Below are 23,078 nucleotides of genomic sequence, written 5' to 3' on the forward strand. Positions count from 1 at the left end.
CATATGTTTGTCAAAATGTGTATGTTGTGCTTTTTCCGGCTCGATTTGTGCCCAAGCCTCTCCACTGAGCCCCATTCTCCCCAGAGGCAATCTGTGCTACACGCTATTTATAAAGAATTAGCAGCTGGGGCCCTTCCAGCCAAATTACGAAGGGGAGGGGAAATTATCATGGAAACTTCAGCTTAATCCAAGCGTTGGAAATTTGCTCTCCTGTGTCCCTGAAAGCTGCTGGGCCAGGCAGACGTCACACACTCGTGCTGTTCCACACACACACATTCACAGACACGCGCACTGGAGGAATGGCTCAGGAAGCTGTTTTTTAACCATAACTCCATAAATTTGTCCCTCTGTTTCCCTTCAACACAAGCAATAAGTTGTGCCACAGTGGCACTTCTTCTGACCTCCCCGTGCTGCCTGGCCCTCAGTGTGCTCAGGTTAAGATTCCAGCAAGCTAGCAGGATTAAAATTCTCTGCGGACACTCTATGTTGTTGCCTCCTGCTAAACAGAAACTTGGACCATTTTGCTTATTGAAATCTGTCCTCTTTTTCTGAAGTTAGCAACCTGACAGCAAAACTTGTAAAGGAAGCTAGCGTTTTTTTTTTGTTTTTTTCAAAAGCTCTGCACGCTCTCCTTAACACCTCATTGAGCTGTAATTTAATGTGAATGGAAATTAAGGTGATTGCAATAATGGACACATATATGAATTCAAAGAGATGTAATAGGATCATACTGTGAGATGGAAGCTTCTGTGGTTAATTCAGTGCAGTTTCTGATGGAGATTTCTTTAATGTTTCTGTTACTAATACTGTTTCTTGGTAGATACGTCTCTTTTGTGTGAAGTCTGTAATTATATGTAATTCAGTCAACGTCAGCTCTTCAGTTTCTTTGATTTGCGCTTTGGAATATCACAGTTGTAAGTCTGAAACACTCCACTTCCTCTTGAGTAAACCACAGTTCCTTTTTGAGGGTGTCTGGCACAATAAATGTCTCGCAACACTGTAATATACATCCAAAATCACATGCACAAATAGTAAATTTCCACCAGCTGATGGGAGATGATCGGTCAGTTTTGTCATTCGTTGCTTCCATACTCACCCTTCTCCTATTGCTGTACTTACACTAACAACCAGAGTTGAGTAATAATGAGACTAGCAGACAACAAGAATAGTTTTTTTTTTGAAAAACGAATGTGCCACAGTTATTTTCTCTTTTTGTGGCTCTAGAAAATCTTAAATTTACATAAATTCCCATTCATGTGTAATTTTTAAAGCATACAGATGAAAACTTCATCTGTTCACCTGTGACTTCTTGTGTCCTGGGGTTATTAGGTGATATGCAGGTCAAATATCCTTATCTTTAATCATAGGTAAATATGGGTAAATATATAAACATGAAATGAGACAAGGTAATCTTAAGCCCATAGGAAATGGCTATAGAACGGAAAAAAGCTTAACATCTGAAAATGCTCATCTCCACTTTTAAAGCAAGCTGGTGTGCCAGCTTTGAAGTGAATGCAAATTTATTTTACCCATCATGCGCAGTCAGGAGCATGGTTTGAGAGACAAAACCTTCTCCAAGAGTCAGTTGCGAGAGTTAATTGCACCCTGGGATCCCAAAGTTCTCCAGAAGTACAGTTAGCTGCCACCTTCATGCCAACAACTTTTGGAAAGGTTTTCCGGAAGAAAGACTTATCTGTTGTCAAACCTCAGCTGAGATCACTGGAACTTCGATTTGAACCAGGTTTTGTCATCTGTCAGATGAAACAAAATAGGTCTTTAAGACAAAGCGCAAACAAAACAGGCAAGATTTATGCAGGGAAAAATCCATGGTTGTGCAGGAAAGAACCTAATATACTATGAACTTTAAGGTGAAATATGGTGGTGGATATTTAATGTGGGATTGTTTTCCAGACGTCTTGGGAATCTTGTTTGGATACATAACATTGTAAACCCCATCAAATACCAAGACAGGCCAAAATGTGATTTTCTGTGCCAAGCTGAGGCTAAGTTTGGGTTGTGTGTGTTTTGAATTGAAGCAGGACAATGATTCAAGGCATATTCCATAAAAAAATCCATAAAAATGGTTCACAGAATCAAGCTTTTACAATGGCTAGTCCCCTGACCTAAAACATGTAGGCTCAGCTGAAAAGATGAAGGCAGGACCAAGGACTCTGGTTCTTTAGGGAATCTAAAGGATCTAAAGTGATTTTGTATGAAACAATGGTGTTAGCTCCTCACCATTGATCCATTATGAAAATTTCAGCAGCGTTACAAAATGTATCAAGTATTATTTTACTTTGTTTTGTTTCAGTCAAAGCATTACTTTCCCTTAAATAAGAACAGTTTAACTCTTTACAACATTAAGTAGAATTTTTTAAGTAGAATGTTTTTAGCATGTAGTAAGCACACTATAAGTGCCTATTGAACACAAAACTGAGCATTGGAAAAATTGACAGTGCACATAGATCAGGTGTAAAGCGCAGATACATATTGCAAACAGATGGAAAAGGAGCCCTAAAATTTTCTTCAACACCAGACCTTATATGTAAATAGAAATGTTGATGTTATTTGTTTCCTTTATGGGAAGTCGTTGCTATGCGTTGTCCTAAATTAAGTAAGGGCAACTAAATGAGCCATGGATCATTTTTCACAAACCTCCTGAGACCAAATAACTGACAGTAAGGCACTGTAAACATACAGTGTGATGTGCTTAGTATGATTCAGTGGGGAACACTTTTGGAATTTGGGTTTGGAAAATTCTTTGATTGCTTTCTGTAGATAGAAGTAAATGGAAGAGTTTACAGTGCACACTTTCAGTGCCCCAAACAATAGTTTACAGTCTTATGCATTTTTAGGATTGCTCTCAAGGCTAAGTTAGATCTAGTGGAAGGCTGAAGTACTGAGTTTCTAGTTCTGCACATAAGCAGGCAGTTGGTTAGCAGTGTGCTATGTGGGTCTTTCTGTTGCATTGTTGTCATGTGCAGGGGTTGAAAATCGTGCGAGTAGATTGCTTTATGCTGCGATCCCCCGCTTTGTGTGTTTGTTTAAGAGTGTTTTTGTGTGCTTCGGACATGCCACTCGAGATTGTAAATGGGGCAAGGGAGCGCGGCGGAAAGAGGCGGCGCATCAAAGCGCGGCACTAAGTTTGAAAAAGTGACATTTTTAGTCAGCAGTAGTATTTTAGTCCTCACTGAGGCTCTCTTGTTTGGCTTGTCAATAGCATCAACGTGCCTCGAATAGGAAATACCTGGTTAAGCAGGGCTGCTTGAAACTGCACTTCCTCCCTGGCGAATTTTATGGCTGCTTGTCCCTTTCTCTGGTTTTCAGATCCGGCTCTAATGGATTCTGAATTCAGTCTTATGTGACCCTTATCTTTTGTTTTTTCTCGTTTGTGTTGTTTCCCTCATCTGTGCACCTCCTATATCATGTTCTTTGTGTACTGTATGAAATCACCCAGGTTGTGGCAAATGTTTGTTATTATTATTTTTTATTAATTTTAAAAATAATATTTAGAATAATAAATGATTATGCAGTTACCTCTTTGCAATCATCAGTTTCTACAAAATGAAGCAAACTATGAATTTCAAACTATTTTTTGCCATGTTTCATTAGGTAATTTCACACCATCCCTGTCTCGTTACTGTTATATACTCCATGCTCTCAAATTAACCTTCTCCCTCTTCAGCTATAAATTTACCAATTTTCTTGAAGGGCATATCCAGTACCCTGTGCGAGATGTTTGTGCATTAAGTGTTGGCAGTTCAGGCCTATTTATGCCTCTAATGAAGTCCAGCTATGAACGTTCAGTGTGAAGATGAACAGGTGCTTTGCTAGCAAAGGGTCTGTGTGCTTGTAGCAAACTCAGTGTTACTGTGTTGCTAGTTTCTAAACATAGAAACTTCAGTGTTCCACTTGTCCATTTATCAAGTCCAACATGACTGGGATAAGCATTATTAAAGGGATAATTTGTGAATGTTACACATCAAAATCTGTATCCTCATCACCAGGAGAACACTTCTGACTGAAAAGACCAATTGTAATTGACTCTCAGCGTCCAGAAATAGCCTTTTCTTTAGTCAGGTTTTGACTCGATGATGTAATCAAGAATCAGAATGGTAGCTATTATTTGCTAGACAGGATTCAAAAACAACGATATCTGGATGATAACAGACTTTAAATGACAAAATATTGCTTAAAAATAAAGAGTGCGCTAGTCCGCAGTGAACTAGCCCTTTAAGGTAGGTTTTGTCCGATTGCAAAATTCTTTGCCCAGAGCAAGGTGATCTAATAACATTTCTGAAGTGGTCTATCAGCATCTGCTTTTAGCATGATCTATGAAAACAGAGCAGCATTTTACATGCCTGACAGCCACTACAGACCAGCTTAAATTGGAAGATGTATTTTTACCTGTTTTGCTTTTCTGTGCATTTGTACACATCCCCCCTAAATGACCTATCATTTAAAAATCGCCAAAACAACCTGGTCACTGTAGAGCTGAGAGCAGCTAATTTGAAGAGAACACTGGAGGGCAAGAGCGGTCCTGTTGAATGTTTACTGCTAATTTGGATTAAGACAACAGTGCAAAACAGGTTTTAACAGATTTGGGCAATTACAGAGTTTGACATCTGCATTCCCTAATGAGTACTAAACACCTGATATAACCATCCAATTACTAAAGCTAATTGCCCTCAGTGCGCACACTTGTTTGGGATTGCCCTATTGAGGCTGGTCGCTGTATGTGTCCCTTTTTTGTTACATCCCCATAGCCCTCCCTCTTTCAAACAGCTCTCCATTCTGCTATTGATATGGAGCTGTCAACATAGCGCAGTGCTCATATCCTCATTAGAAGAGCACTATTGTGCGGCGGGTGGTGAGACATGCTGCTGTTTGACTAATAGGAGTTGGCTGCGGCCCCTGGAGAGCCTAATGACCACTGGTGTCAAACTCCCTCCCTGGCAGGCCTGTAGCTCTGACGCAGCGCAGTGCCTGGAGCAGTGTTTGTGTGTTGTGTGTAAGAGAGAACGTGTGCATGGGACGGCAGAATTAATCACACAAACAAACACGCTAATTCACTGTAGTCTCATGCACACTTGAGGTGCTAGGTGTGTAGATTATGCCAAAACAGCATGGCTCATGTACAAAGGCAGTGTGTTCTAGCTCTTCATAGCTTTAGGAGCAGCTGAAAACTTCACTTGATAGATTAACATGCAGATACCTTTCAGGCAAATACATCTGAGCTGCTAATGCCACTTATATATCCAATTCATGTTGTCACAGAAATGATGAAATGGAATTCGGAGAAAAGGGAATGTGTTTCAAGTACAGCCAGTCATCCCCTAGCAAATCAGCCTATGAACTGAAAAGATGTGATGAAGCAGGAATTACTGACATCTTCCTTTGTGTGTGTGTGTGTGTGTGTGGTACCTCACTGAAGCGGTATAGAATTCACACATCACTACCAAACATATGACAGCTGGGCTTATTGAGCCTACTGTTGCATAAGCTCTAGAGTCACAAATGAGGAGCACACTGTTTGAGCTAAACTGAACTCAGCTGGGAGACGGACTTGCGGGCATGACCACAGAGGGACTGAACACCAGACTACCCACACAGAGTTTTTACGTAACCTCGTACACTTACTTCACCTGAGTGAGTCTATGCAGTGGGATTACACTTCCGACCCCATGTTCTAAGATGAACTCTTCGGAACATGACTGATCCAAAGTAGTCTGACCTTCTGTTGCTTCACTGTCTATTTGCAGAATGCTGCGGTATCTAAAGTAGAGTTGTTGACACTTGTAGGCTTTTAGTGTCCCTGGTGAGCCCAAAAGCAGCATGTGTAATATCACCCACATATTACAATTAGATGTTATTTATTAGTAAGTATTGCTGCATTGCCCCTTTACCTTCCTACAAATGTTTCATGAAATGATTCTTTTCCGCAGCTCGTCGTATTAACTCTTGAGGGCTGTTCATCAAATGCACTCCCAGCGTCGTTCACCTTCATTAAATGCTCATTAGGCCAAGGGCCAGATCCCTGTCAACTTCTGACACCACTAACAGGATATTCAGTCCGGGCAACAGCCAAGAACCAGCTATTGAAAGCTTTCTTTTGTGTGAAGATCTCCGTTTTTCTTCTTTATCTTTTTTTCCCATGCATTGCGGTGCTGCTGTGCTCCTTTCCGGCAAACAGCACCTTTTTTTTGCAAAGTACCGTTTGACCGGTCGTGGCCCGCGAGGACAAAGAGTAGGAAATCTTTTGACCCCCCCCAAAGAAAGAGAGGATGAATTACGAGGGTACGGCCCTGCCCATCCACAGTGCAGATGGAGGGATGGGGTGCGTCACACCCCCCTTGCCTCTTGCCTTTCTGGGGGAACCTTACTGGAGACTTGGCAACGTCCAAGGATGAGGATTTGAGAGTCAAGTGTCTGTGAATGGGGAGAGCGTTGGTGGTCTGGGTGCAGCTGCTCTGAAAACAAGTGGAAGAAATGGAGAGACAGAGAAAGGAGTAGCGCGCTCCCTGTGGAAGTGCACGGCTCTTCGCTCTTGTCTTTCATCTTGCGGGCTGGCCGCTCAGGGGCTTGGCACGGGCCCCTGCTCCAGGCAGCTAAGCTAGCAGCTTCCCCAGTACTCAGTATGCAGCCAAGGTGCTGGAATGACAACGACTCCATTCATGGTGGAGGTAGAGGCAAGGGGCTATGGATCTGCTCCGGGGTTTTCTCTTTTTTTTCCTCCAAGTGTAGATTGGGGGGGCATTTTCTGCAGCTTAAAGTAGAGCAGAAAAGGGCCTTAAAAAGAGGAAGGGAGGTAAGGGAAGGCAGTGAACGAGAGAGGGAGCATGAGCAAGACAGAGAGAGAGAGGAGAGCAGGGTGGGAGGGGGAGAGAGAGCTTCCATGCCGAATGATTGAGAGAGGCGGAGAGGAAACAGAACTCCATCAGATGAAATGAGGTGAAAATAATTCAGGCATTAATCAAGCCTGGCCGAAAGGAGGGTGTTGTTTTTTTTTTCCTCCTGTTGCCCCCTCCTCTCTCTTGCGCGCGCGCATTCTCTATGGAAGCGGATGGAAAAGGTGTGAATGAAGAACTCGCAAGTGATACAGAGAGAAACGGCGTGTGCTGTCCCACCATGTCGGAGTCCAACAGCATTGTGGCTTGTCGGGCCGATCAGGTCAGTCCAGCTTTTTCAGTAACTTTTGCGCCTCTAGTAGGAATATGACAGTACAGTTATTGCACATTACTTTGAAAATGAAACTACCAAGTTTAAAAATGGTTGAGCGGATAATTTTTTGAGAAGTATGCAAGCCCTGAGTGAGGGTGCGAGAGCAACGTTAACCCAAGCATCAAAGCGGCGATTGTGTTGAGCTGCCCGGACGACGGTGCAGCATCCTGAAAGAATTGAATTAATCAAGGCGAAGCATTGTCTGCACCGCCTTATTTTTCGGCCATCATTCAGGGGGCCTGTGACGACTCAATAGTCCGTGGACCACGTGAGAAAGAGAACTGCAGCTCTTTAAAAACCAAACCACGTGTGGGCCGGCTGAAAAGTTTTTATAACTAATTGCAGTGGGAAGTTCTGCTCGGCACTGGCAGAAGGGCTGTGTGATAAAGTTTCTAAGGAAGTGGGCAGGAGAACTGCGTGTGAGAGAATGACGGAGAGAAGGAGGAGGAAAGTGTCCAGGCTGTTTTTTCTTGTGGGGGGGAGGTTGGCTCATATTTATGCCCCTTCTCTCTTCCTCTGTCTCCCTTTTTAGCTGCCAGGGTACTTATCACTTAAACAATCCACAGGAAGATTTGTTGGAAATTAATGGTACAGATATCCAGTAAGCCACATTTCGCCTCCCAGATTTATGCGCAGCAGCAGCTTCTTCTGCAACCAACAAATGTAAAGAAATTGTAAATGTAAAAAAAAAACTGTTAATCAAATAAGATTTGTAAGGGGACAAAGTGTGTGTTTCTGTTTCGTCTTGAGATTAACTGTGTTTACTTAATTATTACCTAAAAAAAATACCTGGCAGGAGAAATCCAGGACCATGGTTAAGAAGCACTCATTTAGATCAAGCAGCGAATTGGAATGTATTAAAATTAACTTGACTGTAACTAAGACTCATTGGTTTTCCACTGTTAGAACTTTGTTAATAACACCTAAATTATACTATGAAATGAAACCTGTCCGATTAATAGCAGCATATTGGCTGGAAGCAGGAGAGCATCCTTGGGATTTCCGCAGTGCATCTCAGTTTTCTGCCACGTTTTCCTACCTGAAATGACATTTAAAGATGTTTTTCATTAAATATGCTTTTCAACTTGATTGTAACTTTGTTTGGCTTTTCATTTTATTTTACTTTGAGTGTTAGGCATTACTTATCTAATTAGTCAAAACTAGGTGCAGTTGAGAAGTGCAGTTGTGAAACAGAAAATTTTCAGCTAATGCCACATTTTACTTGAAAAAAAAATGTTAAGACACTAATCCAAAGGGTCACACATCATGTTCAAACTAGAGATCTCATCTCCTGTACTGCTGCTAGAAAGGCACAGTTCTACACTTGACTCCAAATTTCATTAATAGTAAGATATTTCTTTAGAAAACCTAAATATAAAGTTTAATTAATCTCTCAAAATGTTGTCACTTGGTAACAAAATATCTGGGAGAAAGACTGCAGATACATTGAAAATTCAAAAATCAAATGTAAAAAAAATGTACTGATGTCAAAAGTGGAAAGAGAACGTGTTCAAAACCTGCCTCGCTCTGCCCATCCAAAAATAGATTCAGTGCTGGTTGAGCATCAGTTGTGCAAATGAACATGCATAAAAGAAAGCAGCACTAAGGTTTGAGTACTTACTTACTTACTTGAGTTTTCAGTCAAATCATTCAGATCGTTTTGAGTTTCAGTTAAAGAAACTGGTTGTTATTGATGATTGTCATTTTTTAACAGATATGAAGGAATAAATGATGATAATTTTAGCTTGGAAAGTGATAAATCAGCAAGACATAAATCGTCCCAAGTAAAGTGTCCCAAGACTTTTGAGCACTATATTGTTTCTGTTGTCTGCGTGATGTGACAGTAAGGGAATGTTGTTACACTCTGTGGGGTTTGTACAGTAGTTTGTGCTAGGTTAGCCCATTAGTTTGATTATTGCTAGCTGTCTTCATACTCGCTGTGAGTGCACTGATTCAGGTGGCCAGCTGTACAGACTGATTTATCTGACAGGACACACGTGTGCACAAATGCGCACACATACACATAGACTGACACTAAAGGGTGAGGGAGTGTCAGGTGCACCTGGTCCTCTGGTTCATGTCTGTGTTTGTGTGTGAGTGTTTGTGAAGGACTTTGCGCCACTGGTCAAGTCCTTCCTTATAAAATGTTGATGCTAAGCTGCCGAGATGTGTTGAGGTCATGGTGCCGGTCACTCTTTCCTCTTCCCCTGTGAATTGCTTTGATTGATTCTGAGACCTAAAGCACAACCTCACCCTTATCCTCGTCTGGCGGGCAAAGGCCTTTTTGTCGCTAATTGATATTGTGTTTAATTGTCTAGTGTTCTGTAGTGTAGTGGTCTGCCGTAAGTGTTCGCCAGGCATTTTCAGAGATAATCACTGAACACTAAATTGCTGTATCGTTAACATTGTTATCGTGACACTGGGGCAAAACATTATTATGCTAAGTAAAAGCTCCCCAATAGTATATTGCTGTCAACTATTGGTTAAGGTTACTGTGCTACTATATAGTTATAGGCTAACTCAGCAACTGTTTTCGAGCTATGCTAAAGGTTCTGCCATTGTGGCTACTAAGGAAGCTACACATAAACTATACAGGAAGCCTTAAGGACATGAAATAACCTAAAGTTTTAGTTTCTGTAATTTGCTTTTATCTGAAATATCACACGATTGTGGCCTTTGCAAATGTTATGGCACATTGTGTATTTTATGTTTCATTTTTTCCAATATGGTAAACTCAGAAAATATTTAGAAATTGTGCACTAAAATTGGAAGAAAAGTGCCATATTTAAGTTTGTTCACTGTAGAGGATGTGTTAACTTATCACTTAAAACATGAATAGAACATGTAATTTGACCGCAGTGCTCAAACTTTTGCATACAACTGTAAGTAAATACGTTTTTAATGTATCTAAACAGCTTATCTTCCTAATTGAGCTTCACTTTCTATTGCGAGCACATTACCTTCAAATGGAGTGCGTATCGCTGACTTTGTGCTCTAGCCTTCCCCATTGTCTAGTGCCATCTCTGAGCCTGCCACATGCTTCACTAATAATTGGACTAATAAGAAGTTGAGCAAGGAGCTGTAATTGCATGGCGGCCACCTCCAACTGAGCCTGACGTGCTTTCACAATGAGGAAAAATTAAAGGCGCACTCTTCCCACTAACAGCTTCTGTCTTTTGGCCACTGCTTTGTTTTATGCTATACCATTTTGGTAGACCGCAAATCTACTGATGGGTTTTTGTTACGTAAGCATGTATCAGTGAGAAAAAGTTAACAATAAAATACAGAGGGATCTGTGTGAGGACATAGATAGTTGAGTAACATTTACTTAGTTGATTTTAAAATGTCGACACTTTTGGGAAAGATTTTTGAGAAGAAATTGCTTTAAAAATGAAGGCTCAAATTTATAGGCTTATGTGATAGAGTGCCAGTAATATAATTGAGGTAACGTAATATAATTTTTCCTGCACATTTTTGGGCAGACAATTTTATTTGTATATATAGCATATGTATATTTATTTCTGTGGTCCACTTGTACAGTATGACAGTATGTTTGTATTTGGTTATCCGCTTGTTTAATGCATTAGGTTTTCAGTACACACAAACACACACACACACACACACACACGCACACACACACACACACACACCCCAGAAGCACATTACATCAGACAGAGAGAAGGAGGAAGGGAGAGAGACATATGGGTGCTTAGAGGCAGTTTGCCTTCTTGTCTCACCCTCACTGTCCTTCTGGGTATACAGCTGCTAGTAGACCTAGTGTGTGTCTGCACATGCATACATGTGCTCTCTCTCTATTGCACTCTCTCTCACTCTCACTCTATCTCTCTCTCTCTTTCTCTCTCTCATGCTCTCTTGCTCAGTTTCTTACTCACAATCTTCAGGTCATCCTTTGTGGCCTTTTCTGTATCAAAACACAATTTTGTGGCTAAAATGACTTGACCTTTAGATTCCACTCTGTTCAGATTGTTTCTCCTGTTTGAAAGTCATACTCTGGATTGCTCCATGTGTGTTTCAGTCAGTGGCCTACGGGCCAGAGACGGTCATATCCCAGAACAGCTGTTCCAGCCTTTAGCATTAGCTGCCCTGTCTCTGTTTGGGTCAACTTTAGAACTGTCTTCCATTCCCACTTACTCTTTTACCTCTAATCTCACTAATCTCGCTCTTTTTATGTCACTTACTTAATGTATGTTCTGTGCATGAGCAAAATACGCTTAATACTGCATATCAGCATAAACTCCTAGAGGACAGTGTGACTTTGCAGAGCTATGTTTGGTGTGAGCAAATCAAATACGGCTTTGGTTGTACCATTTCCCATTTATGGCATGTGGCAGACGCTCATATCCAGTGATTTAATCACGTTGCCGAGGTAGGTGAGCATAGCATTAGTGTGGTTTAGTGTGGTTTGCTTGCCTGGGCTGGGAATTGAACCCCTGTCTGCCGAGTTGAGGCCAGTGGTGGTTATGCTGAGTTATGCTGAGACATCTGCATTTTTGTCTTTGATGGCTCAGTCCACTGAGAAAGTTTTTGGTAAGCTTTTTTACATCATTTAACTGATTCCAGTTTTGTGCTATCAAGAAAAATGTTCAGTGAGTAAACATAGTTCTCATACAAGCTATTTTGACATCTTTTCCAACTGTAGGTGCTAGAACAGGACTAGTTACATTCTTAGAGATTAGTTTAAATTTTAAGGCTCTAAACAAATAGCCTGCATCAGTAGGTATGGCATTATTGACTTACTGTGGTCTGGACAGAGTTTCTCAACCAGACATTCCATCCAGAATTAGTGGTTTATGTTGAAAGACACGGTTGTAAAGTGTATAGGTCAAAGTGCCTCATCGGTTTGTTAGCTTTTTACAAATAGAAGGTATAGAACTTTGGATAAAAGTTTTATGCTAAAGACTTCTTCATTAACCCTTAGAAGTCTTTATTGTTGGTTTGTTATACACTCAGTAATTTGTATGAAGACTCAGGATAGTGTGATGGCACACTGAGACCAGTGGATAACAATAAGGCTACCACTGCTGTAACTGTTCACTGAATTGTGAGAACATGGTGAATGTTCTGGCTGTTTGAGGGTTAAAGATACTAAAGAATATTAAGTAGTTTTGGACTGTTGTTATGTTTTTGTTTAAAAACAGAGATTTATTGGCCCTCAAAAATTTATTTCAGAATCCTTCAATAATGTTCAGTTTTATACTTCAAGTTTGCAGGTTGTTCTATTTGGCCTTCTGTCACATGTGGATTACTGCAGTTAGCTGAACGTCAGCCACTTAACTGTCTGAAGATGCCACTGTGGCAGTATTGGCTTTAATATATAACCCTTAAATGTCCTTAGAAGACCCTTAAAGAAGGTGTAATTGGCCTTCTTTACAAGAATGCTTGTATAAAACTGATTCTGAAAATGTGTTCACTATTGGCCTATGAAGAATATGTCTTTACTGCATTAAACCTTTCAAAGGGTTTCCATCTTACTTGATATACTACTGTGCAAAGGTCAGAGAGTACAATTTTATTTACAGTCAAAAAAGACATTACTTCATTTTTCAGGAGATATTTCTGGTTTACTAAAATTGAAGTAAACACACACACATATATATATATATATATATATATATATATATATATATATATATTAAAAGTTATTAAGAAAATTGACACCTAACAACTGCACAGGACTCAGACACAGAAACTCTTATTATCAGATCAACAATACAGATCTTTGAGAGAAATGAGAAAATCAAGCTCCACTCTTACTTCAGATCTAAAAATAATCCACAGGTGTATCTGGTCATCATTCCACTGTGAGAATCTCAGTGCTATAGGGCCTGAAAGGATGTGTAGCTGTCAAGAAGCCATTACTGAGAAAAAGAAATGGACAAAAATTGAGAAAAATCTAATCAAACAAAGAAGCTGCTGATGTTCAACATCACTGAATGTGTTTGGTATTACTTGTATTGTGAGAAGCAGAAAATGAAACCAACTTCTAAGACTGAACTTTGATTGTGTGGGCGGGGGTATCTCTGCAGAATTCTTTAAAAACTGAAAGCCTGAAAAGATCAGAGGCTGTAATAAAGGCAAAGGTGGACAAAAGGGAGGAAACATTTGATATTATATGAGTTGTTGATACTTCTATGTAATCTTCTGTTAAATGTTTGTTTTTTTTCCTGATGCCAAAGAATTAATTACTTGTATTAAATGGAGTTTTGAGTAGAAATTATGTATAAATAAAGAGAAGTCACAGTACTGTATGCATAATTTGTATCATAGATGGATTCATGGTTCAAAATTTTTTAATCTTGATGTTATTGCATGATGTTATTAAGCCTAATGTTAATGGATGATGAAGATTTAATTGTGGTAGAGTTTTGTGTGTGTGTGAGAATTTGTGTGTCTGCTTATACAGACTATTTTTAGTGTGTGTATGTGTGTGTGTGTGTGTGTGTGTGTGTGTGTGTGTGTGTGTGTGTGTGCGCACGCACACAGGGCAGGTGAACAGCTTGCGTTGGCTCTGAGCTCCGCAGGCTAGTCTCCCGCATCATTTAACGGCTATGCTCACAGAGCACTAATTGAATGATCTAGTTAAGCTCAGGCAGCGCTAGACCTGGCTGTCTGTGCACATCAGTGCTAGGGGTCTTCTGTATGTACATGCCTGTGCAGAACTTGGGTTCTGACAGCCTTTGGCTGCACCCATGCTGTTCCAACCCTAACTTTAATGTTAACTGTTTTTCATGTGCGATACTGTAGTTAAAGAGTGCAAAAATACAATCAGCATTGCTACACTGACAGTTCTTCAGTGAAATATATTCCCTTTGAATTTATGTTGTTATGCTGAATATGACTGGGAGAAACTAAACTGCCTATTTTTCTTTTTTTGTTGCAAACCCAGCTGTCTTGAAGGGTAAAGGTTTGCATAATTTGAAAGAATCTCTGGCAGCTGAAACTTGCTGCATGTAAACTGCTTTCTGGCATTGATTATTAATAGTAAAGTAAAGCCAGAGATTGTATATAAACCTCTCCATGAAAAAAAATTCACCTAAGATCAGTTTTTATATTTTGTTTTCTACAGCGGTCAAGTAGGGGGAACTGAGAGTAATTAGATCTATGGTGAGTTCACACTTATGAGCAGGGTAGTCCTGCTACAACATGGATGCGTACCATTATACAGGGGATGAGAAAAGTCAGATTTCCCTCCAAAAAAAAAATACTTTTTACATATTCAAATGTTTCATGTATTTGATGGAAACAACAATTACCAGTAATATTTTTGTAAAAAATCTACAAAACCTTTTCCAGTTTGCATATATTCTGTTTGTTGATACTGAAATGTGAAAAGTAGTGTAAATGTTTTTGACCAGCAAAATGACAGTGATGTGACACTCATCATGTGCTTCTTCTACTAAAAAAGCAAAAAACAAAAACAACAAACAAAACATAGATAGTAGGTATGTATATGTATATGTGTACATCCAGTGTATCAGCGTATGTACTCACTGGAACTAGGCCCCCACCCACTGCCCTGTGCTGGAAAGGCTATGTGACATAGAAGTACGTCAGCCAGTCAGTCAGGTTCCTGTGGTGAAATTCACTGATCCAACGACCACTGTGCATCTCACTGTTCACACACAAATGCATATGTAAGTCCAAGCTCCTGCTTTTGTAAGTGCTAAGTGGCTGGGTTGAACCATGGAAGATAAGAAGGAGTGACCGATGCTGTATAGAACATGTTAATGGGGCTTTTTCAGTGTCCTTAAGCATTCTGAAACCTGAACTGAAAAGGCAGAGAGCTCTTCAGCCACACTGAATGAACTCAGTATCATCTTGTCCCCAAAGCAGCAAATACACTTATTTCACAGCTCTGTGTGCATGAATAGCTATTATTGGGCAATAGCTACAGGTGTTTCAGAGTTGTTAGTTGTGTGAATAAGTAGCCCCAAATTTTCAGCTAAATTCCATTTACAGTTACTTTTTAACCAGGAGTGCAAATTTGGTCTCTCAAGTGTGGGGGAAGCCTATTTTGGGAGGCTAAGGCCTACATACCACAATTCAAACATAAAACTGGGTGGAAAAATACATATACAATTGGAGTTACTATATTGATACATAGTAAAAGGCTTGTAAATCAGTGTTTGGCATTAATTCAGATTTTGTTGGGAATATTTGCAAATCCAACAGTTGTTTTAAAATGTTGTTCTGAATGAAGCAGCGTATCTACCTTATAAGCTGAAATAATGCAGCAATGCATTTATAAAAGGTACATAAGTGGTTTGCTTTAAGTGGCAGACCATTCCTGAGAAATCAGCACTCCGAATTTGGACATTTTCTAGCATAAATAGACAGTAATCGTGTAATAATGTTAGCAGTAACAGATAGTGAAGATGGCTCTTAGGCTTGCTGAGTGCTGATGTTAGAGACTATGTTTTTTTCTACATCTCAATGTGCAAAAATTCATGAAGCCACTCTTTTACAGTTCAGATTGAAAACACAATATTATTGGTAAAGGACATTTTTAGAAAAATTCACTCTCAAATGTATGTCTTCAATAATAAAGGCTGTGTACCTTTGTGATAATCATCCCAACCCCCAGCCCTTAATTTATTTTGTATGTCTACACCACCCATTTATTTTACACCAGTATTTTCCACGAAAGCAAATTTATACTTACACTTGGAATTTACTTGATGTAATAGTTTAACCAGAATAAAAAGAACAAAGCTGCTTAAACGCTGATGTATCTACACCCTGAATGTCTGTTAGAGGAAGTTTTTTTATTGACACAACCTTTTGATGAACCCATCCAAAGCTGATTCCTCACCAAGCCAGCTTCTTTTGATCAGGCCCTCCCCAACCTGGTTACCATTGCATTCATCAAGTGCATAGAGTTTGTTTTCAGCAGACAGACTAATGAGGGCACAGGAATGCTGCCTCCAGAATGAGAAGCCATGGCTTGATGTCTTTGACAGAATTATTTTCACCTCACATAATGAGCTTAATAAACCTTTTTAAGTTAATTATTTATGCTGGTTTATCTGATTCAAGCTGAGAGGAATGAAGCAATTCTTGTTTAGAGGAAGGTGAAGTGCTTACGACTGATGACCATCTGGCAAAGATTGCCTAATGCAGAGGTGGTGACATTTACCTATTGCTACATTTTTTAAATGTTAGATATGCTACTTCGTCATAACCCGGCATCAAAATCTGGTAAATGAGTTTGTTTGTCGGATTTTTTTGCTTGTACTTAAATAAATGACCTGAAGTGTAACATATTGTCACATTTCTTGAATCCCATTGGATATCCTGCTTTCTCGTTGTTGGAGTGTCATTACCCTCAATGTTTTTGTTTGATGGTTTGTTTGTTTATTTGTTTTACTCTCTAATTAACCTCCCCTATAACCTATGGTGTGCTGATCAGTTTGTGGCTTTTTTGAGTAAAGCCCTTCGTGATGAGGTCTGTCACTGACAAAAGTGCTTTGGAAAGCAATAAAAGGAGAAAAATGGAATTAAATGAAACTGAATCACTCCTTTGTAGTCAAAGCGTTCTTTTTGCTCAGTGATCATAAAGTTTTCCTTACAACTCTGCTTTCTCGAAACATTAAAATCATCTTAGCCCTCCTAGAACCCCTGTGGCATATATGACGTAAAATGCCTTGTTTTACATCTCTCACTTGTAACTCATAGAAACAAGTGGAGAAATTCTATTAATTTTCAATCGATACTATATTTTGTGTTTATACATAGGAAGTATGTTATTATGATTTGAGTGTGATAAAAAGCATCTTTTATGTTTTAGCCTGTTTGATATTAAAACTAAATTAATGCAATAAACGCTCAAACCTGTCAGTATAGCATGGACATTGAATGGACACTACTAGTCGAAAGGTTAGGAACACCTGATTAAATGTATGTTTTCTGTGATCTAATTTAAAGGCTTATCATTAAATGCTTGAGAAATTTTATAGAAACAACTGATCGCTTGACATATGGCAGAATATGTTGGACTTTTTCAAATTCAAATGCAAATTTAAATATGCTAATTAAATTACCTGTCCTGGTTGGAGAGTATTGAAATGTTACTAGCAGTGGTTGCTAATGCTCTACTACCGCCGAAAGTATAAACTTTTTTTTAGCTTCCTCTTAAAACATGCCCAGTACTTGAAAAGTCCCTTCCGACATCCCACCCACAGCGTTTGATTGACAGGAGTGTCTCATTGACAGCAAAAAAATGCAACTGCCATTATACTCAGTCATTACTTACATTTGAAAAAAGTCCAGAATATTCTGCCATAAGTCGTGCCTATATAATATATTTCCAAAATGAACATTTTAAATTTAGTTTATTTTTGTCCCCCAAAAAGTGTCACCAGCTGACATGGTCGTAGCATATGTGTAACCTCTTCAGTCTTTTAGAAAAGCATGACGCTGCTCAAAGTGTGTAAAGTTGATACCTGGAAAAAATAAGTTACTTTTAAAGAATCTAAAGCCTGAAATCCTTTTTTTTAATGGTCACTGCATCACTTCTTAGTTATATAGTTTGATGTATTCACCTTTATTCTGAAGTGATTAAAATAGTTGGCTAAAAATAAGCAAAACCCTCTAAAAGTAGGCATGTCTACTAATTTATTACGGAATTCTTTAATTACATTATAACAAATAATTATGTAATCCTATGAGACTTATAGACTTCTAAGGGTTAACTGTTAATGAGCATCTTACTCACTCAGTCATCTCATTAGAGTAGATGTTGTTGCTAAACCCCAGTCACAGAGCTACAGTCAGTGTCCCTCAGAAGCTGCACAGGGACACTTTTCCTCTCCTGGGCTGAAGGAATTCCTCCCTGTGGAGAGCAAGATGGATGACATGGTGTTCAAAATGTGACCTCCGAGGTCAGGTGAAGTCAGGAGGCCTGGGAGGTCAGCCCTCCAGTGACAGTGAACCTTTCATAACTGTGGTGTTTGAACAGATGTCTTCAGCCGTTTCCAAAAGTGGTGCTTGAAAATGTTTCCCATCTCTCTCTCTCTCTCTCTCTCTCTCTCTCTCTCTCTCTCTCTCTCTTACACCTTCTTGCTGTCTCTCAAGATTTATCTTGTTAATGTATCTTCCTAAAGCTATAAAGCTTAAAATATTAAATTATGAATTTAAATCAGTTGTATTTCATTAGTTACATATTCTGATATGCTGTTCTTCCTTTCTCTGTCCATCTGAAGCTGTTTGTCAGTGCTTTCTGTATGAGGTCCTAAATAATGAGAAGTCTTAACTTGTGCAATGTTCGGGCGGAATGTTAGGAATGTGTGCTATCTTTAAAGTGGTCTTTTGCTTAGATCTCTTTGACACAACTTTAGAAACTAGGTGGTCATTAATTTAAGGCCTGGTCTCTTTCTTGATGGATATTCTGGGGTTTGCAAAGTGATAATATTGTTGCACATTCTTGGAAAAAGGAATCCAGCGTGAATACAGAAAACATCACACTTTCACATGTGTGCTAGGCATGTGTGCACGTGCATACAACTCCATTCAAATAATTTGACAATTGTTCATGAAAGTTGATCTATTGCTCATGAGCTATTCTAAATAAATGGCATGTGCAGTATCGAACAACATTTCCTCACTGCCCAAGCCATCCTGTAATGCGTAGTTGTGCAGACTATGGTGCATGAAAAGTCACAGTGTGTATGGTAGTTGTAGTCCATCAGGTAATCCAAACTCTGTAGAGCAAATCTGAATGTTTGTAAACAAAGGGCTTCAAAGTACAAAATGCCCAAAGTTTTTTAGTTTGAGGTGGTAGTATAGTATCTTTGGTTTTAGAAGCTCATGCATCCATTGTTTTACCTTTTGTCTTTGCTGTCTTTAACCTGTTTCTTTAGAATTAACTGATTAAATAAAAAATCATAAATTAAGAAACACTAAACCTTACCCATAAGTAGTAAACTATTCTGTGACTCCAACCATCTGCGCATTATTGCTATTGTGGGTTTCCTCACACTCAGTGATGCAGAAAAACCCTGCTTAGTGCCCCCTGTTGGGGAATCAGAATTATCATAAATTATCATAGATTATTTCTTATTGTTAAATGAGATATTGAAATAAAATATTGAGATGAATATTTTTTAGAAGCACTTTTTTGCGACATTGTGCTGCACATGCAACTTTTATAGCACTAGTGCTGCTTGCTCAAAAAGTACAAGCTTTGAAGTTGCACTTGTTTAAACTATGATGGATTGTGATCAGAAGGAAAAGAAAGCAGACATGCGAAGATATGAAAAATGGGGGTAGCAGTGTAGTGAACATAATGCTGCTTCCCCATATGGCTCTTAGCTTCAGGCCTGTTTAATTAACCTTTCATTCCATTTGCTGTACTGCGTCAAGCGTATAAACCAGGTGAACTGGCACATGTGCTGAAGTGTGAAAAGTTGGCTTGTATGTGTTTGAGTATAAAGCTCACCTTCTTGCAGGGAAAACACAATGTAACAGCAAGACATGCTGGGAAACTGACATTCAAAATGTCCTTTAATTGGCATGTTATGCCTTCATGGCTTTAAAAGCCTGTGAAGGAGGTACAGAAGCTCAGAGAGACAAAGGATGATTTTTGGTTATGCTCTCCACTGGAGCGCAGGATATAATGGATTGTGATGGTGCATGCAAGCTCAGAATACAGAACATCTCTTTCTTTCTTTCTTTCTGTCTTTCTCTGTTTTTTGTGTTTCTTACATTCTGCCTCTTTCCAACTGCATGTTTTTCATCTTTTCCACTTTCTTTCTGTTTCTTTTTCTTTCTTTCTGTTTCGTCTGACATATTTTGCTCTTTATTTCTTTCTTTCTTTTTTTCTTTCCTTCACTCTCTCTGGAAACATTGTCACACATGCTGAGTAGAGATCTGTCATACTGTAGTTTACATTTGCTGTGTGTGAGAGTCGTGTTGCCCTCTCATCTCTCTGTAATGTGACAGGCACTCACACCTGCTAGGGGAAGCACTTTAACACAGCTATGCTGCAAATAAGACTTGTAAACATACCCATCACTACATAAAAAGAAAGAGGATTTCCCAGAATCTATTTCAGTATATCGCTAGAACTCAGTCCTTAGATAGCATGAAGGTAACAGTACACTTTTTAAAGCAGTATGAAGAAAAATTTGAATTTCAGTATCCCAAATGTAGTTGACTAAATAATGTTTGCCACGAGGCTAATGCAGGTAAGTAATAGAAGCATGTACTTTACTAGTTGCCCAAACTACATGTCTACATCACACACATACCCCAAACTCATCTTTAGACTTGAGGTTGTTGATTTAAAAATGGACATAGCTGCTGTTGCTTTTGTCCATTTTCATAGACAACAGCATGTCATACTGTATCCATGTACAGTGTCTGTATGTTTTGGCAATTTATTAATTGCAATATTTGAATGTTGCTTTACAGCCATGTAAATATATAATTTTATATAATATTTATGTATTTATTTACTTATTTCTTTATTTATTTACCCACACAATGTATACGTAACATATATATATATATACACATGGTAGACGGACAGACCTGGGCTGTGTTTGTCATCAAAGATTGAGTTTCATAGATCTGTTACTAATGCCCTCAGTGTACAAGTGCCGTATAAGAGTACCAAACATGTGAACTGTGAAAGGAAGGCTATAATTACATGGGTAGTGCCAGTGACCCATACTGAGAATGACCTAGTTGAAGCATAGCCAAGGATCATCTTCTCTGCATTACCCACCACCACCAAACTGTCAAAAGAAGATCTAAGACCCAATTTGTATTAAGAGTATTTCCATGTGGTGCAATATCCTTTTTTTGATAAATCAAGCCTTTTTCTGTGATCCAACGAAGAGAGATAATTTTGGCAGGAGTAGTACAGACCACTCCATGTGACCATATCACATCAAGTCAGATCAAGGGTTCAGTGGTGTGTTTAAAATATTGCATGGAATATTACAACTGCAATATAAAGCAATAATACATAGCAGTAATGATATTTTGTTGCAATAATGGTATTTTGGTATAATGGTATTTTGTCCATATCGAAAAGCCCAACTCTGAGTTCATCTATCCTGTTTCTGCAAAATTGTACATCTTTTTCTGTCTGTGCCGAGGCAATTTTTTGTTTTTCTTCTAGAAGGCTAAGGCCTCCAGGAGTTCCACAAATCTCTTATACACATACACATGCTGTGCTTGCAGCACTGGGAACATGGAGCAAGGGCCAATCGTTTAAAGTGGGTCCTGCTGAGACCCTGTTTGTTTGTGTGTGTTTGTGTTTGTGTGAGTTTTTTGTGTGGACTTACATAAAAGGGCAAATCAGCCCAGCTGGGCTCTTTCTGTGTCTTTGGTTCTCATTCTCTCTCTTTCTTGCTCTCTCAGTCTCTCAGTGTTGCTCTGTCTTTGTAAAACACCTGGGCAGGAGATCAGCACCGCGTTAACAAAAATTAAGGCAAATGTAAGTGAAATAAATCTTGTGAATTACTCAAGAGTCACATTTATTTCAGCTATTTGTATTCAACAACACTTTAAAGGTGACTTGTTACAGTTAAAATACTAATTATGTAAAAGAAATAGAAATAGATATTCAACAGTTTGGGTATGTCTCAGAAACAAAATTTCTTTTCCAAAAAAAGCAACAACAAAAAAAGTAAGAGTAAGATAAAGGTTTTCATTGTAGTCCTCAAGGACCCCCAGCTAGAGCACATTTACGAAATGTTCCAGCTGCTAACACACCTGAGCCACTTTATCAAGCCTTCACAGCCCTCGGTAGTCTGGCTCAGGTGTGTTTGACACTGGATGAGAGTGAAAACACAGACTGGCCAGAGGGTCCTCAAGGACTGGGTTGAAGACCTTGATGTTTAACCCTTTATGGCCAGTGCAAAAATGTGGCCACTTCTGCTGTTTAGTCTGCTCCTCTACGGTAGTCGTGTGTTTTCTTAATGCTTGTTGTTTAATTGACATATACAGAGTGTGATCTACTAAATCTAAAAAAACATAAATTTTTGTTTTGTTTGAGTCACAAAATCTGTAAAACTTGAAACACTTGAACAGGAAAACATAAACAGGGTACACATGAGCTGCATTTTTCTTTAATTAAACTAGTCAATAAATAGTGCTTCCCAATCTGAACTGCACTCCTAACAAGATTGTACACTAGTTCAAAACAATATTTTTCAACAATAAAGGAATCTTTTATAGAAACATGGTAGCGCACAGAAAGCACAGATTCTGCAATTCTGTTACGTTTTACTATGTTTTACATCTGTGCAGTTAATGAATTTAAGGGGCCATCACCAAATTCCTGTAGTTAACTGTAGTATTATACCCAGTGGGTCAGCAGGGGTGGAAGGAGTATTTATAAGTCCTACTTAGGCAAGTGGATGGCTGTACCTAGCTATACCTACGACCTACCTTGAATGTTAGCTCTCATTAGCTTACAGAGCTTTCTGTGTGCTACTGTGTTTTCTTTCACTAAAAATATGCACAGGGCTTCCCTTCTTGGTTAGCTTATTTAGAGTAGTGGTAAAGTATGGCTGAGTGTGACTATTTTGTTTTCTCATTCAGAATGTTAGATTTTTACTTAGTTTGCATTACAGACTATGATTTTTTGGCTTTGTTGGATATTGTTCTTTACATATCAAATAAACGCAACAACAGCATTCAGAAATCATGTTATTAGCGGAAAAGAGATAAACAGCAGAAATAACTCAGCCTTAAAGAGACAACAAAGATCTGTTATTCCAAAATAGTTGAAGGGCACAATGGCTATTTAGCCAGACACCTAATTGTTTCATCAGTGAAATGCAGTTTTTTTCCTTAAGCTTTGCAGTTAATAAAAAAAAAATTGC

At 39.0% G+C, this 23,078-nt stretch overlaps 1 protein-coding gene across 4 annotated transcripts in view; it reads left to right on the forward strand.

Annotated features, from left to right (window-relative positions):
- Window positions 1-23,078, forward strand: part of slc6a9 (solute carrier family 6 member 9) — a 58,545-nt gene that overhangs the window by 15,634 nt on the left and 19,833 nt on the right. The window contains exon 1 of one of the 4 annotated variants that reach the window (XM_036596078.1): window positions 6,843-7,170. The exons of the other annotated variants lie outside the window; for them this stretch is intronic. Coding sequence (XP_036451971.1) covers window positions 7,054-7,170 — 117 coding nt within the window. The 5' untranslated portion in view covers window positions 6,843-7,053. Of the gene's footprint in view, window positions 1-6,842; window positions 7,171-23,078 lie in introns of those variants that run through there. 4 annotated transcript variants of the gene reach the window in all.

Source organism: Colossoma macropomum, unplaced genomic scaffold (genome assembly GCF_904425465.1).
Source record: "Colossoma macropomum unplaced genomic scaffold, Colossoma_macropomum, whole genome shotgun sequence".
In the NCBI taxonomy this organism is placed as follows: Eukaryota; Metazoa; Chordata; class Actinopteri; order Characiformes; family Serrasalmidae; genus Colossoma; species Colossoma macropomum.